Genomic DNA, 17,548 nt, shown 5'->3' on the forward strand with positions numbered 1-17,548 from the left:
TGTCAAAGCATCAGTACAGATTATTAGTGCTTTGAAACTGACGGGACAGAATGATCGATTAACACATAGACAATATTTTTTTTTTTTTGATGGGCCTATTGTCTATGCTTATATTCATCATTATAAAGAGACACTTATTGGACATTATAAAGAGACACTCATTCAGTCAGTTCGACAGGAATATAAGCAGGCTACAAGTCTCAAGAACAAACGTTTATAGGCTAACTAAACATTTTACACAACCGTCTGCATCTCATTTGACTCAGAGCGGCCTCCACAGAGTTGCGTAAGAATGAGGAAGTGTTTCGTCTTAAAGTGACAGTGCAGTAATTTAGCGCTTTCTATGCAGCATCTAAGCGGCTACTGTCTCTTTAAGAACACAGAGCTCATTTTCAATGAACGCAGAGCAGTCAGACGCATGTTTTTCTCTTTTTGTGTGTATTGTAATGTGTGTGTGTCAATAGGAGGTGGATCTGGCGCACCGGGAGGCCGTTCCAGATTCAACGCGAGCAATTGGCTGCTCGTGATCTTTGTTTGTCCGCGCGCCCCGGTCACGCACGCCACGCACTCGGGATGTCTCGTGCTCATCGGAATTACCGGTGCGCTTGCAACCTCGCGGAAGATTAGCCAGTTCATCCACACATTCAGTCCGCAGTGCGCAACGCGCAGCTCAGGATAGAACGCGTGGCGTACAACCAGACCGAGAGAGAGCGAAATAACCGGTAACCGGAGAGATGACGGAGAAACGGATGTCGCGCTGGTATTTTGGGGGGATCGCGTCGTGTGGAGCCGCCTGCTGCACGCACCCGCTGGACCTGGTCAAGGTGAGACTATGTCCGTGGAACATGTTTGTGTGGATTAATGGTTAGTGAAGGTGGAGTGGCAGGAGCGGCCTCATCTTCAGAGCACATGACATGACTTGTGTTTGGTTTTGAATAAGCAGACTAAAAGAAAAAAAGTTCATAATTTGGAGAATTCATAGTTAGACATGTTATGCCCTTATAGTGCTCTTTTGCTAAACGATATTACTCTCAATAACTTATAGATGGTGAAAAAGCAATATATCGGCCAGACCGATAATCCCGATAGTATTTGTCGAGTTTAACACTATTAAAATAATAATGCGTAGTTTCTTCATTTCAGAACCTACTTATAGTCTTGTCAAATTGTATGGGATATTTTACATCCAGTACATTGAATTTGTTGGATGTAAAATGATATATACAACCATTTTAACAATATCTGCATTAAAATTCTTGAAATATGCCTACATTTGTGACCCTGGACCACAAAATCGGTCATAAGGGTCTGTTTTTTTAATTGAAATGTATACATAATCTAAAAGCTGAATAAATAATAATAACAATATTTGGCCAAGATACAGCTATTTGAAAATCTGTTATCTGAGGATGCAAACAAATCTAAATATTGTGAAAATTACATTTTTGATATATTTACAGTAGGAAATTTACAAAATATATTAATGGAACATGGTCTTTACTTAATATCCTAATGATTTTTTGGCATAAAGGAAAAAAATTATAATTTTGACCTATATACAATGTATTTTTTATATGTGACCCTGGACCACGAAACCAGTCGCTGGGGTATATTTGTAGCAATAGCCAAAAATACATTGTATGGGTCAAAATTATTGATTTTTCTTTTATGCCAAAAATCATTAGGAAATTAAGTAAAGATCATGTTCCATGAAGATATTTTGTAAAATTCCTACTGTAAATGTATGAAAACTTAATTTTTGATTAGTAATATACATTGTTAAGAACATTATTTGAAGAACTTTAAAGGTGATTTTCTCAATATTTTGATTTGTTTACACCCTCAGATTCCAGATTTTTAAATAGTTGTATCTCGACCAAATATTGAATAAATAAAGCTTATTTATTCAGCTTTCATATGATGTATAAATCTCAATTTTGAAAAAAAAATGGCCCTTACGACTGGTTTTGTGATCCAGGGTCACATATATACCCGTGCTTATGACTGGTTTTGTGGTTCAGAGTCACATTTGCCTGCTCCAAAATCTAACGACAGTCGTGCCAAAATGTGGTTTAAAAAAAAAAAAAACTCTAATTGACAAGTCCACAGTTGGAAATTAGTTTGTGATCTGATTTAGGATCAGTTTAGCAGCCTCATGTGATGTCCTGTATAATTAAACCAAGTGAATGACTGTGTATTCACATTATAACTGGGTGGAGGTCAGTTCCTAAAGTCCTGAGTCCACACTGAAGGACATTACAGCCCAGGACTAGTTCTAGTTCACAGAAACAAATACAGTCTTCTGGTCTTATAATAGAAATTGTTTCCTAGAGCTATAATTATGTTTCACATGCATACTAAATGAAAGGCTGCAAATGTTGCAGCAAATGTGCATGTGTTACGTTTATATTAAAGGCCAGTGGTATTTTTGGATCAGCTCATAATGTGCTGCTTTATGAGACAGGAAATGTACAGTTCACTATCATGCCATAGCATCAAAGTATGTGCGTATGTGAGAGAGAGCTGGCAGTCCACGCATGCTTTTGTCCAGATTCCTCATGAGTTACACGCGTGTGACTTCAGCACGTCTGCCATCTGTGTGTGTGCGCTTGTCCAGTTGAGTCCGGTTTGGTGGACTTCGATTATCTTGTGTCCCACTTTGTCCTTCAGTGCACCTTTGCTCCTAAGAGCATAGTTGTACTTTGTTTTTCCCCCAAAAGTTTCACAAAGAACAAGTATCGGGTGGCTCGTGAATAAGACACGAATGAATGAGTTCAAAGAATGAGAGTGAGTTGCTCTGTCCCCTTTGCTTTCTCTCGTCTTAAATCATTCAAGTACTCTCTTGTTTATCTCTGATAGCAGGCTGAATTATCTCAGATTTGTCTGCGCTCCACTAAACCCAAAACAAAAGCCACAGATAAGCACCGTAAATCCACACACACACTGTCTGAAACCAAAAACACTTCTGAAGTGCTGCTTGACACGAAGGTCACCCAGTCACCCTTCAGAGATCTGTGTGTTTAATCTGCGTAAAGTCCAGTCTGAACGCAATTGCCTTTGTGTGTGATTAACTCATCAATACAAGATTCAGCATACATCTGCATGTGTAAAAACATGCACAGCTGCGTTATTAAAAAAATTAGTCTTTGAACAGAATGACATGTGAAGTTATTGTAGGACTAAATTGTTGGCGTGCTGGTAAGAGCAACCGTTGGCCTCTGTTCAAAACATCCCACAGAATAGCGCTGTGTGTGTGTGTGTGTGTGCTGTGTCATTGAGTTTAAGAGTTTTTGTTACAACTTGTTTCATGTTGCAGCAGGTCTTTAATGCTTGAGTGAGCAGGTCACTACACATTTCTGTATTATCACATTTTACACGCGTGCACTACTTTTTATTCAGGAACAGATAAAATAGATTGAAAGTGACAGTAAAGACATTTATAAAGCTATAACAATTTTGTTCCATTTCCATTAAAAAAAAATTGTTCTTTTGAAGTTTTTATTCATCAAATAATTACAATAAATCGAATATATGTATATATTTCCACATATATATATATATATATATATATATATATATATATATATATATTTGGCTGTTTTCAACATTTATAATAATGCTTCTCAAGTAGCAAATTAGCATATTAGAATGATTTCTGAAGGATCATGTGACACTGAAGACTGGAGTAATGATGCTGAAAATTCAGCTTTGATCACACAAAATAAATAACATCTTACAGTATTTTCCTGTAGAGAAACATTATTTGAAGTAGTAATAATATTTCACAATTTTACAGTTTTTACTGTATTGTGGGACAATGCACATTAATTAACATAAGTCTATTATGTAAATGTGACAGATTTAGCCATTCAGGCTAATTTTCATCTGCAGTCTCTGGCAGGGTGATGGTAAAAAAAAAAAAAAAAAAAAAAAAAAAAAAAAACAAAGTCCACAAATACACAGAAAACATATATTCCCGCAAACAGCAAAAAAGCAAAAACAAAACATACATACAGAACCAGAGGCAAACAAGAAACCAATTCTTGATCAAATAAATGCAGTGTTGATGAGCATAAGAGATGTATTTCAGAAACATTAAAAATCTTTCCAATCACAAACTTTTGAATGCTTGTTGTAAATGTTAATTATGTTGACAGGTGCACCTGCAGACGCAGCAGGAGGTGAAGATGAGGATGGTTGGCATGGCCATGCACGTGGTGAAGAACGACGGTGTGCTGGCGCTTTACAACGGCCTCAGCGCTTCCCTCTGCAGACAGGTCAGATCCTGATCTCAGATCGGTTTCCTTTCTCTGGGAATCCGGGAATAATGAGCTGTGATTTACATACCCAACGGCAGCTCTAGAAAGATACGATGTTCTACGCTGAAAACGCCTGTAGAACCTGAGAAACAACATTTTTTAAATATTTCACAAGTCATTTTCACACATATATGACTTTGTATTGCGGGAAGCTGCCTCCTTGTCATTTCTGACTTGTAATAAAAAACAAAACAATGTCTAAATGCTGCTATGTGACAAGGTGTACAGTAAACAAGCTAAAAAACACATAACTACATTTTTATAAGCCGTCGACACAAAAGTAGAGCACAACGTGTCATATTACTCTGAGAACTACGCTCACTGGAGGGAAACGCAATAGGCGACAGGAAGCATTCATTATTTTTAAGTCAAAGGATTATTTCACCACCCTGTGTAAACCTGAAAGGAGGAGATATATTGAGAAATGAAATTTTATTGGCCTATGTCAGTGCTCCTTTTCCTTACTTTCCTTTTATTGGAGAAATTATCCAACTGAATGGCCCAACATGAAATATCCTATTTTTGTCTTTGAACGCTGGCTTTTTAGGTTGACAGCTTATAAAAAACATTTTTTTAGCTTGTTTACTGTACACCTTGTCAGAAATGACAAGGAGGCAGCTTCCCGCAATACAAAGTTAATGGAGAGCGTTGGATTCCCCGCCCCCACCGGCCCCCCCGGTGTGGGCTAAATGCACTCTGTCTCTATTGCCTTTACCTTGAGTTTAATGCTGGTTTTTCCATTGAGAGAGAGGTCATGTGATCAGGATCTGCTGTTGTATCATGAAGAGGCACAAACTGATCCACATTGTTTATTTGGTGAAAGTGCATTGTCATGCTTTAACTTAAACTTACAATGTTTTGGAAACAAAAGCTGCCGAACTGCATAGACTAAACATGGAAACTGATCTGCAGAACTGATTAAATGTACACATTCACCATGACAATGCAGAAAATGTTATGAGATATTGTTCATTCAAATAAACAACTTTCTTTTTTTTCCCCTTTCATGTTTTTCAAACTAATATTAATGTATTTATTAATGTATTATTAATGTATGTAATGTATTTCAAATGGCTAAAGAATTACTGTGATATATTTGACAGAACACAGAAGCTAATCAAATACACATATAATGCTAATGATTCTGTCTCTGTGTCTCTGCAGATGTCATATTCTCTCACCAGGTTTGCCATCTATGAGACGGTCAGAGACATGATGGGCAGCAGCAGTCAGGGACCAATGCCTTTCTATCAGAAAGTCCTGCTGGGTGCATTTGGAGGTAAAAACACACCATTACAGACCAGGATATCACCAGTAGCCTTATGACGATACATGTCATGTGACGTTATCATAATTAGATGTACAGAATAGTTATGACATGAAATGTTTCATTTTATTGAGATCAACTCATAATAGCAAGATATAAACTTGCATTTCTGAGAATAAAAGTCAGAACTGTGAGATAAAAAACTTGCAATTGCAAGAAATATTGTAGATGAAAATTGTTAGATAAAAAGGGTGTGATTACTCTTAATTTTAATTGAATGTATTTTTTATTACAAAAAAAATGTGAGTGTAATTAATATAAGTAATTTATATAAATCTCAGTTTATATATTTTATGCAGTTATGCCTTTTTTTCCCTCAGAATATGTTTATGTAATCTCAAAAAGTTTTTTTTTTTTTTTTTTTTTAAAGTTGTTTATATAGTTTGTTTTTGTTTTTTTTTAGTTTTAGTTGTTTTACCTGTTTTATCCTAATTAATGATATTAACCTGGTGCATAGATAAAAACATATTGCACTATTTTCACGCATTCTGTTTCTCTCCACAGGCTTCACCGGCGGTTTCATCGGGACTCCAGCGGACATGGTTAACGTTCGGTGTGTATTGTGGGCTTTGTGATGCTGTGTTTGTTTTTCTAGCACATCTGGCCGAGTGTGAGCGTTTCATGTTGTTGTTCTCCACAGGATGCAGAACGATATGAAGCTTCCTCTAGAGCAGAGGAGAAAGTGAGTGAGTCTAGATCTAAAAACAGGCCAGACGGTCATAACGTGATTAATCTGAATCGTATCTGTGTCTCTCGCAGCTACAAACACGCGCTGGATGGACTCTTCAGGGTCTGGCGGGAAGGTAAAGACACTTCAGGATCTCTTACAGTTATTCTCTTCTGTCAGTGTCTCTCTCTAAACATGTGTTTTTCTCAGAGGGAACCAGGAAGTTGTTCTCAGGAGCCACTATGGCATCCAGCAGAGGAGCCCTGGTCACTGTCGGACAGGTGAGACAGCACTGGGACTGTTCATTTAGTAGCAAATATTTTGGCTAATCAGATAAGACTTTGAGATTTTCTAATGATCTATGAACTATTGAGAATAAGTGCATAAAATGTGGAGAGGAACTAGTTTGACTCTCACACAAACTGATGAATGAACTCCTGAATGCGCTGTGAAATGCTGTGGATGAAGGCATCTGTAATATGCCATGTTTATGATGATGAAATGATCCTGACCGTGTCTCTCTGTGTCAGCTGGCATGTTATGATCAGGCCAAGCAGCTGGTGTTGGGCACAGGACTCCTGGGAGATAACATAATAACACATTTCCTGTCCAGCTTCATCGCTGTGAGTATCAAAGCTTCTGATTGGCCAATCACTGTATAACCTTGATAACTGATAAAGGACAGTATTGGAAAACTAGTTTTTATTGATTAGTAAAATACCCTTGTTATGAGTAATTATTTAGTGGGAATTCTGTTATATTCACTTAACAAATTAATGATTATTAGTCAAATTAAGAAATAAAAATGTAAATGTAAGTGTATGTATGAGTATAGTAATTTTATATTTACATTTTTATGTCATTTTTAAATATATAACATTTTTAGCTTTTTAGAACATTTGTAAACAATTCATGTTATAACTAAAAAATGTATATTTATATATATTTTATAATAATTTATGTATTTTAATAGTTTTACATTGTTTATGTATTTTTACATTTTTGTAATGATATAGTAAAAACACATATGTGTTTATATTTTATATAGTGTAGACATATTTTACCTCAAAAATTGCTGGTATATATGTTTTCGTGTTTTTTTTTTTTTTTTTTTTTTTTTTTTTTTTTTTTTTTTGGAGCATCATACATCCTCTAATTTACAGAAGACACCCACTAAAATGTCATTCCGTGTAACAATCTTGCCCAGCATATTTACAACATTTAATTAAATTATATTAAAAAACAAATTACTTTCACCCCAAATACTAATTAGTTGTAATTCTAAATTTTTTAAATCTGCCACTGTCCTAGGTTTTGCCCGTTTGTCAGTAAGATTTTTTTTTACTCATTTAAAAGACAAAATTTAATATGCTCCCTTATTCTTTTATATATTTTAATATGTACAAGTCAGAATAAGCATGTTGTTTGAATTTTTACATAAATATTGTGTTACACCAAATGACAATTTAACATTATTTCAACCTAATTTTGATTTTATTCCCCAAAAACTTATTTGAAACCTTAAAAGCAGACACTTTACTTACATTTAATGTGCTTTCTATGGACATAAAACCACTTTTGTAAATTTCTTTTGATGTGGACATCTAAACTTCTTTAAGCCATATATATCATGACTTTCTCTGTTCAGGGAGGTTGTGCGACATTCCTCTGCCAGCCGCTGGATGTAATAAAGACGAGGTTAATGAACTCTAAAGGCGAATACAGAGTGAGTTTCCCCTCTCTCTCCCTCTCTTTGATCATTGTCTCATCTTTACTGCTCATTTGTTAAATTTATTTTTGTATATTAGGGTGTGATTCACTGCCTGTCTGAAACTGCCAAACTGGGACCACTTGCTTTCTACAAGGTACCAAATGTGCTTTATTTTGCTGAATTTCTTTACATGACATTACCGATCATTTTTTAAAACAGTTTCCCACCATCCAATCACGTGACAGGGTTTAGTTCCGGCCGGGATCCGTTTGATTCCTCACACGGTCTTGACGTTCGTCTTCCTGGAGCAGCTGAAGAAATACTTCGGCATCCGGGTGATCAGCTGAACTTTGACCTCTTGACCTTTTCCCTTCGGCCTCCTCTTAAAGCTGCTCTCACTTCCACAATATTATTCCTGGAAAATCGCACACTACACAGTCACACCCGACTTCACAGTGCTGCCAGACCAACATAATAAATGATGATTCATCACTATCCGAGTGCGTCATAACGCACATCTGACAGGAGAGCGGAAACTGAGAGGAGGCGCTGATAGACAACGGGACTCACTAAACTGGATCTTCTGGGAATAAACGACTGTACGCTCATCTCTTCAGGGTGAGGTTTAGATTATAGATGTTATGTATCAGGATAAATATGTTTGTTTGTTTGTTTTTTTTGTTTTCTTTTTTTAGTTTATGAATTAATAATTCTGGTTATTATAATTTTTTTTAAATGCTGTTCTTCAATCCATCTTTTGCAATGAGACGTTTTAAAGGAATAGTTCACCGATGTCTCAGAGTACAGAGTAATGTTTGTGCAGATCTTAGATTTAATAAATATAAATTGTTTTGTTTAAATTTGTTTAAATTGACACTCGGTCATTTTTGAGTGAACTATTCCGTTAAGTCATGAGACTCACACAATCAAAACGGTCCATATTGCTTTAAGGCTTTTAAATGGTTACATTCAGTCTATAAGTATTGTGTTCAACTGTTTTAATGGTACAAATTCTGTATTTTCAACTATCTGTATTGGCTGGGTTTGATTGACAGAAGGGTCAGGGGTCACAGAAAACCTATGAGGGGAGTTTTACCCTAAAAACCAAAATGTTGAGCATCAGAGAAGACAAGAAAACATTAAACAACAGGCTGATGGGGATCCAGTAGTGTATTTGCAATGTGCAAGACGAGTCCAATTTCTTTACTTGGTGCTATGCTTTCATTTTTTTTATTATATTTCGATTCTTTTCATAATATTTCTGCTGGAAAACTTGCGTTCGCACAAATCCTGCCTCATCTGTGACTGAGATATTGTTAGATCTACTGTAGTTTCCTCAGATGTGTGCTTAGTTGTTTTAGTGTTGAGGTAGTGGGGGCATTTAGTGAATACGTTTCACAAATTACTTCAGTTTTGTGGTTTGATCCTGGATATCTGGATTTATCCTGAGCTAAGCATATAATAAGAACACAAAATAATCACAAATTTACGTTACACTTAACATTTTAGATTAAGTTGGTAAATTACCATATTGGTATATGCTTAAAAACGGACTTTTTAATGATTTTAGAATGAAAATAGAATGAAATTGAACACTGGAGAAGCCTTATCTATTGGTAGCCACACGAGGGCGCTGTCATGAAGTGAATGTGTGCGCATGCGTAAATGCGCAGAGCCGCTTGTGTGCATTGAGTTTGTGTGGGAACGAAGAGTTTTGTTTGTTTTCTACAAATTTATTTGTAATTTAGGGTTTGAAAATGGAGGATTGAACTGGTTGTTGCTTGAACTGAGTGGAACTGAGCTGCTCTCTCTATCTGGAGAAAAATGCAAACTAAATGAGATATGAAACTGGTCTAAACTGCAATTTTGTCTCATCAGAACAGTATTCTGTCTAAAATGAAATGTATGGAAATAAAAGGACTAACACAAGAAAATCAAGTGGAATTCTTTGTATGTTTACATTATACTTTACATTATATTTTTGTCTCTTACATTCACTCAGACAGACGTTTAGGTTTCCCCCCCCCCCATTTGCACAACGCGGAACAAATAAAACACAGTTTCTTGGGAGAACGCAAAAGCATTGAAATCTAATTTTACTTTAGGGGTAAACAGAAAACTCTTCAATTGTTATGCTCCGCCTAGTGGACATTTAGCAACTTTCTGAACAGGCTTTAGCTACTTTCCTTTACAGCTGTCAGTAGTGGATCTGTCCTAGTAAAAATAGTGTACTTGAATGCCCCAAAATACTAAAACACAAACAAGGAGATTAGTAGCATTCTTTCAAATTGCACATTGAATTACTTAAAATTAGTTTAATGTTAGTACACTTTCATATGATTGTCCTAAGTTTAAATGTAATTGACTTTATTTAAAATATATTAGTAATGTAATAACTCTAAGCACATTTTCCCAACTGTGCTACTTAAGTACACTTAATATAAATATAGCAATAACACTCGATTTTAAAGTACACCAGGAGGGTTTTATAATTGCATTGCTTAAAAGTGTGCTACGGTCACTTTACATAAAATGTTTGTGGATTTTTATACTTTCACTAAGTTCTATTTGGATTTTCATGAAAAAATACAGTAGAAATGTATTAAGGTCTGTTTGGACTTTGCTGTACGTCGCAAAAAAATGTAAGTGTTTTTTGGCAAAAGAGATACTGCTTTGTTTGCTGTAAATTACATACCATATCTATGCTGCATTGTTGTATCTATGTGATACTAGGGTAATTATCCTTTAAATCTAGGGTTGTTTACGTTTCTGTGAAAGCTTTGTGAAGTGACTACACAATAGGTATAATTTTAGAATGTGTTTAGATGTGTATAACAAATGACAATTAAATAGTATAGTGTACTTTTAGCATAAAGTACTTGAAGTGCTACCTTTTTAATGAGGAATAAAGTGCTACTAATGGCATAGTAATAGTTTACTTGATTGCATTAGCCCATTTAAAGACACTATAAACATGTTAAGTATATCTTATAAAAGGAATGTGAACATGCAATACATTTGACATTATTTAATCTATAAAAATACGTGGGCAATACATTATAAATACATTTTGTAGCTATATTGTATAGTATTCCTATGTTTTATAATTAATAAGTGTATTTTCTATGTATGATGAGTATATTTAAAAAGTGAAGTGAAAGATGGTTTCAGTTGTACCCATAGAGAAAGTAAGTTAAAAGCACACTTTAGTTCATATTCATGATGACCGAAAATAGCACAGTTGAGTACACTTAAGATTATCTTAAGAAGGACTAAAGAATACGTTTCAGTAGCTATATTAAGTACAAAATGAGTGCGCAAAAATAGAGTTCAAGTACTTTATGGAAATGTAGACCTACAACGTCTACTGAAATAAAGTGTGTTTTAGTGCACTTTTTCACCTAAGTGAGGCGGCTGTCGCGTTACTGCGGGTCTGGACAGGACAACGGAAGTCAAATGAAATCTTCCTCTTACCTAATTTATACCAAACAGCTTTCAGTTTCACTTTAGTGCGTTATTAAACCTGCATGCAGACAAAATATGTGAAGAAACACTTAACGGAGATCTTTTTCATTTAGGTGAGTAGAAGTCATGGATCTCTTCATCCACGTGTTGATGCTTCACTGTTTGCAATCACGTGACTGGCGCAAATCGAAACTTCCATAGAATTGCAGCACATGTCTGTTAATGTTCAACCTGTTTCAAGCCACAAATAGTAATAAGAAAACATCCAGTGTATGTGAACGAACTGCAAGTTCGGGGCACTTGTGATCCATATACAGCACATGCAGCAGCATTTAAATCGCTAAAAATAGCGGGACATTCTAAAATTTGTAAGTGCTAGTAATGCATAGCTACTATGTATAGGCAAAAGTGCGGGGCATGAACCCACAATATGAACGTAAGTCAACATCAACACGTTTTGCTTTTAGGTTCATGCGTTAAAAATGGGCGGGTGAGCTCGAAACACCCATTTCTGTTGTTTGGTCAAACTGCGCCATTATCAGTTCTTCCTCAGTGGATTTCAAAATAATAAAAAGTCCACTGCTGCTGTATATACAAGGTTATACGGGTTATACAAGGTTATATTTACCTGTTTATGGTTTTTAGACTAATAGGGTTGAGTCTATTTATTGCTATAATTCGTTCTAATCAAACTTGATATTTTGCTTATTGTGCTGTTAAGACTAGAAAGAGTAGAACAGGAAACACCAAATGTAAAAAAAAATGCAGAACACAACCTTATCTAGAAAAATAAACTGTGTAACAAAGAAGCAGTGTGTTTTTATCATGTAATGAACAAAATATCTCTTATAATAGAGAAAGAAATAATCAGTCCTCTCACAGGCAAGATGCGGCGGGGAAGCATGTCTCAACCTCCTATAAGTAAGTATTAAGTCATTCATTCATTGCTAACATCCATCCATCCGTCCATCTGTACATCCATCTGATAATGTCTGTCTGTCGATTTACAGTGTCAGATCTGAATATTGTGCTGTTGGGACTGACTGGAGCAGGAAAGAGTGCATCAGGAAACACCATCCTGGGTGGAGACAGAAAAACATTTAAAGAAGGTTATTCACCTGCGCCTGAGACCGAAATCTCACAGACAGAGGTGGACGGACAAACGATTACTGTGACTGACACTGTAGGGCTCACTGATACTGCAGTGAACGTTACAGATGTTCAAACTAAAATAGAGCAGATATTACAGAATACACACCATGGTATTGATGTGTTTCTGCTGGTGATCAAACTGGATCAGACATTCACAAAGGAGAAGTGTGAAGCTGTGAAATGGGCCCAGAAGAATTTTGGAGCAAAAGTATTAAATCACACAATAGTGCTGCTTACTCATGGAGATCGGTTAGGTGAGCCAGTAGAAGATTATCTGAGTAAGAATGAAGCACTGCGGTCATTAGTTGATCAGTGTTCAGGGGGATTTCATGTTTTTAATAACAAAGATGAAGATCGATCTCAAGTCACTGAACTTTTGAAAAAGACTGAGTCACTGAGGATGAAGAATGGATACAGGAGATACACTAAGCGGGTCTATAAGGATACTCAGAAAGATCTCTGGCTCAAGAAATGTGACATCTTTGTAGTAGCAATAGCATTAGTAATTGCAGCAGTAGTATTTGGTGGAGCAGCATTAAAAGGAGGAGCAGGAGTATTAGAAGGAGTAGGTGGATTAGGAGGAGCAGGAGTTGGAGGAGCAGCATTAGAAGGACAGGCAGATTTATTAAGAGAAGCAGAAGCAGCTTTGATGATGCCATCAGCTGCACGATGTACAGGACCAGCACCATTGATAGGAGCAGCAGGAGGTTCAACTCTGCTAGCAGTAGCTGCTTTTGTTGGACTGTATTTTTTGGTAAGATTTCTGTATTTTTTCTCTAGAGAAAATGATATAGGTGACTAAAAGTTTCCTATTTGTAAAATCTTGCATTATACTACCCTGATGTAATGGCTTTTGTTTTTTCTTTTAGAATGTTGCAATTTTTTACATTTCATTTTATAATGATGCAACACTGTATCTGGACACTTGTTGTCAACAAAAATACCAAAGCTCTAAAATTTAAGTTTAATCTATAACTTTTAATTGTGTAGTCTATAATTTTTCAGGCCTCTATAATATGTAATTGTATAATGTAGTGTATAAGCATACTTTTTTTTATTATTATTTTTTTAATATTGTATTATAATATCTTGATGCAAAGGCTTAGGAGGGATTGTGTTCGCAGTTGTGTGAAGTAGGTGTGAAGGTGTGTCATTTGTGTAATTTGTGTACTGGAGCATAGTTGTCATATTTGTAAAATAAATAAATAAATAGCCCTTACTTTTTTTTTTTATTACATTTTAATAATAAAAGTCACCTGTACCTTTAATTTATATTATTAACATCTTTCTTCCTTTGTATATTTTGCCTAATAGAGTTAGAACTTATAAGGAAATGCATTTTTTCACTTTGACCAGAAGAGGGCGCCACATCATCTGACAACTTTTTGTCAAGAGACAGTCTGATCTACTCATTTCTTGTTAAAAACCTTGTAAGAACTTTCTGAGTTCATCAGTGTCGCCTCACTTCCTGTCACCATGGAGACACTTGACTAGTCCTCTCTAGCTCTTTAAGCCATCAGCCCATGAATAACCATCTTCTTTGCCAAACAGCCAGCGTGTGTTTGACTTGTACGTGTGCGGGCGCAAAGATTCACAACAATATGTAAATATATGCAGATTCCATCACTGCAGTAATGTAATATGTAAAGTAACTTGTGCATGTTCAGTTAACATCCTATTCCAATCTTAAAGAGAGATTCACATACAGTAGTTTATTGATAGCACAGTGGCAGCCGGAGAATTTTTATGTGCACCATGAGACCGTCAAAAACTACTGTTTAGATCTGAAGGCTGATGTGTGTTAAAGCTCCAGAGAAGCAGATATATTTGGGTTTTCACTCAACATTTTGGTTCCCATAATCTGGACTCTCTGGAGAGAGGATGTGAGAATGTGGATCTTACTTATGCATTATAGAGCATTAAAAAGTTATTGGGCCTGAATTGAGCTGGATAATGACACTAACTTTACAGCACTGACACACTGAACTGAATAGAATCGACTGTGAACTAAACTGAGCTGAATAACGACACTAAATTGAGCTGAAACTGAATTTATTTCATAACTGATTAATTTTACAATATTAAAACTGATGTTTTATTAAACAATATGCATTGTATATTGTACTATTTAATATAAACGTGACTTGTTTTGATTTATTTGTTGAGTATCTGTCAGTAACTCTGCTGCAGGACTTCTTGCTTTCAATCACATCACTTTTCTGTGTGAAGTCATCTACAGTACGTACACATATCAGACAGATGTCTTTGGCTCCAGAGATTCTTGGAAATAATTGTTATTAATGCGCTCTCATGTTGCTGCTCTCCATGTTCAAATGCAAACAGATGTCATCCATACGAAAGCATATTTTGTAAATCATCCTAAACACATGTAAATTAACAGTACGATTACTGCTCACAGGAGAGAAGCGCACTAGATTAGTCGCATCTGCAATATCAGTGTCTCTATAAACTCAAAGAGAAATCTTAATGTAATAGCGTAAACTGTTAAAAAAATAAAGCTTTTCACACAGAAGAACCATTTTTGGTTTATCACAGAACCTTTTAGTCATCAGTTAAAATAACCAGAAGAACATTTTAAAGAGGTCATCGGATGCTAAGTTCACTTTTACATGCTGTTTGAACATTAATGTGTGTTGGCAGTGTATGTACACATCTACCCTATAATCATAAAAATCCATGCAGTGGTTTTTAATTAATCTGTAAAAATATATATCCCCTTTTTCAAATTGAGCCATTCTCAGATGCCCGTCGTTGTTGCGTCACACCGACAGAGGCCGCTCCCACGATAGTTGATTGACATGAGCGTCTTACCTCAGATCAGTTTTCCAGTTTTCACCTCCATGTTTTGATGCCGGAGCAGGGATGCAAGTTAGACAAGAATTGAGCGATTGAGGTGTTGTGTTGCTGAATGTAATAATGAACGTAGTGGTTGTCATTTACTCCTGACATCTGAGCCGCTGAAGATGCAGTGGTTTACGTTTGTTTGTGAAGGGAATGCGCCTCCCGATCTACATATATTCATCTGTGTTCACACAAATCATTCATGATCCAGCTTCACTTATAGCAGAAGTGAGTATAAAGGATCGCCTTTCCTAATAATGTGCTAGTTAGCAAGTTTAGCGGCTAAATGCGCTAAAGTAAACAGGCTTGTCACTCCACAGAGAGAAGAGAGGGGCGGGGCGAGCAAAGCTCATTTGCATTTAAAGCAACCTCGACCAGAATGAGATGATTTTTGCAGAGCTGATTTTGGCAAGGTAAAAAGGGTGTTGTTTTACACTACCATTGAGAATTTTTAACCAAAGTATATTATAGACTTTTCATTAAGACCCTAACGAATCATATCAACTTGTGGAAAATGGGCATCCGATGACCCCTTTAATAATGAAAAAATAAAATGTTTTACAGTATAAAGAACCTTTTGTGGAATTGAAATCTAATGATTCTTCACTGAACCAACAATTCCAGTGAAGATCCTTTATTTTCAAGAGTTTATTCATCAATATATACTCACTCTGGTCATTCAAATCTGTTTTAATATTGAAAACATCTTTGAAAATCTGCTTTCTGGTGTTTGTAAAGAAAGTAAAGTTCATGATTCAAGACAAATCCTCATAAAAGATTTTTGACATTTGATGTTGGTCTTTTGTGCCTTTTTCTCCGCACAGTGTTTTATGTGTGTTTTTATTCAGACAGTATGATTGTGAATCTGTCTTGAGAATATGCCGCCAGCTGTGAAACATCCAGGTGCTCTTTTGTGATCATCAGATGCGTAATCCTGTTTGTTTTTGTCTTCCTCTGTGTTGTCTTCCCATCAACACTGTTCTTCTTTAGTGTTTGACGTATCGTACATGCATCTTGTCAGAGATGTTGACCTGTTCCAGGGGTTTCTGTAAGTCTTTTGTGCATCTTTGATTATTCTGCATGGTTCACTCCTGCCCTGAACTTTAGATCATTTTCTTATTGAACATTTGAAATACTAACACTTTTCAGCTCTTAATGCAAGTCAGTCTTGATGTCGGTGCTCTGACTCTGAGATCTGTCATGTTTGAGGTTCAGTATGGTTCACATCAGGTAATGCTTCTTGTGAATGAAGAAATCCACACATTCATCTTTCTCCTGCAACTTTTGTTAAACTCTTGGTTTTTCTCAAGGTTTTTTTCTTTTAAACATCATAACATGTTTTTCCATGCTGCAGTTATCTTTGGTTTGCTTTCTGGCAGGTTTGTTTAGGCTTACTGTAATTTATAAATGTAACGCTGCTTTGGAACAATATGTATGATGATTAATGCTACAAAAATGCATTGAAATAAATTTAAGTATGAAAAGAGTTTTTTTTTTTTTTTTTTCATAGTTTTAGTCATAGTTTTAGGCTTTTGTTGAAAAATATCCTTTAAATGTAGTCAGTATTTCATCATGTTTTTTTTTTTTTTTTGCCTTCATTTTAGTTAAATTCACTACTGAAATAGCATCCAATTTTGGTTGATGAAAATAACATTTAGTTTAATATAGCAAAGTGCAATGATTTTCATTCAGATAACGAATGGATTATTTTAAATAATCATATTCTTTTATATTCTTTCTTTATTTATTATATTTGAGATGATATTATAGTTAGTATTAATATTTTGAATTGGTTTTAAAGTTTATATTTTCTATTTTCATTTTAGTTAAACATTTGACCCCCCCCCAATTCTTAGCTTAGCTAATAGTCTTAGCTATTTCATTACATGGATTTGAATTTTAAATTTAAATGAGAAATGTTGCTACAGAAAGTAACCCTCGTGCATTAATAATTACTGTTGTTTGTCAGCAGTACTGAAGTAGTATTGTTATGACATGGATGCTATTGCTGATGACATTTTTGTCAGTAATGTTGTTGATGAGGT

The 17,548-nt window shown here is 35.5% G+C and overlaps 2 protein-coding genes across 2 annotated transcripts; both read left to right on the top strand.

Moving 5' to 3' along the window:
- Positions 1–395: 395 nt before the first annotated feature.
- slc25a10b (solute carrier family 25 member 10b) lies at positions 396–9,973 on the top strand. Its single transcript, XM_051114320.1, has 11 exons — positions 396–824; positions 4,158–4,277; positions 5,484–5,598; positions 6,151–6,199; positions 6,287–6,328; positions 6,406–6,449; positions 6,524–6,594; positions 6,844–6,936; positions 7,962–8,039; positions 8,122–8,178; positions 8,270–9,973. Exons 1-11 carry the CDS (start codon positions 735–737, stop codon positions 8,369–8,371), a joined length of 861 nt encoding a protein of 286 aa, XP_050970277.1. The 5' UTR covers positions 396–734; the 3' UTR covers positions 8,372–9,973.
- Positions 9,974–11,491: 1,518 nt separating this feature from the next.
- Positions 11,492–13,911, top strand: LOC127167655 (GTPase IMAP family member 4). The gene is made up of 3 exons (XM_051113857.1): positions 11,492–11,602; positions 12,345–12,410; positions 12,500–13,911. Exons 2-3 carry the CDS (start codon positions 12,377–12,379, stop codon positions 13,441–13,443), a joined length of 978 nt encoding a protein of 325 aa, XP_050969814.1. The 5' UTR covers positions 11,492–11,602; positions 12,345–12,376; the 3' UTR covers positions 13,444–13,911.
- The last annotated feature ends 3,637 nt before the right edge of the window (positions 13,912–17,548 follow it).

This window comes from Labeo rohita, chromosome 1 (genome assembly GCF_022985175.1).
Source record: "Labeo rohita strain BAU-BD-2019 chromosome 1, IGBB_LRoh.1.0, whole genome shotgun sequence".
In the NCBI taxonomy this organism is placed as follows: domain Eukaryota; kingdom Metazoa; phylum Chordata; class Actinopteri; order Cypriniformes; family Cyprinidae; genus Labeo; species Labeo rohita.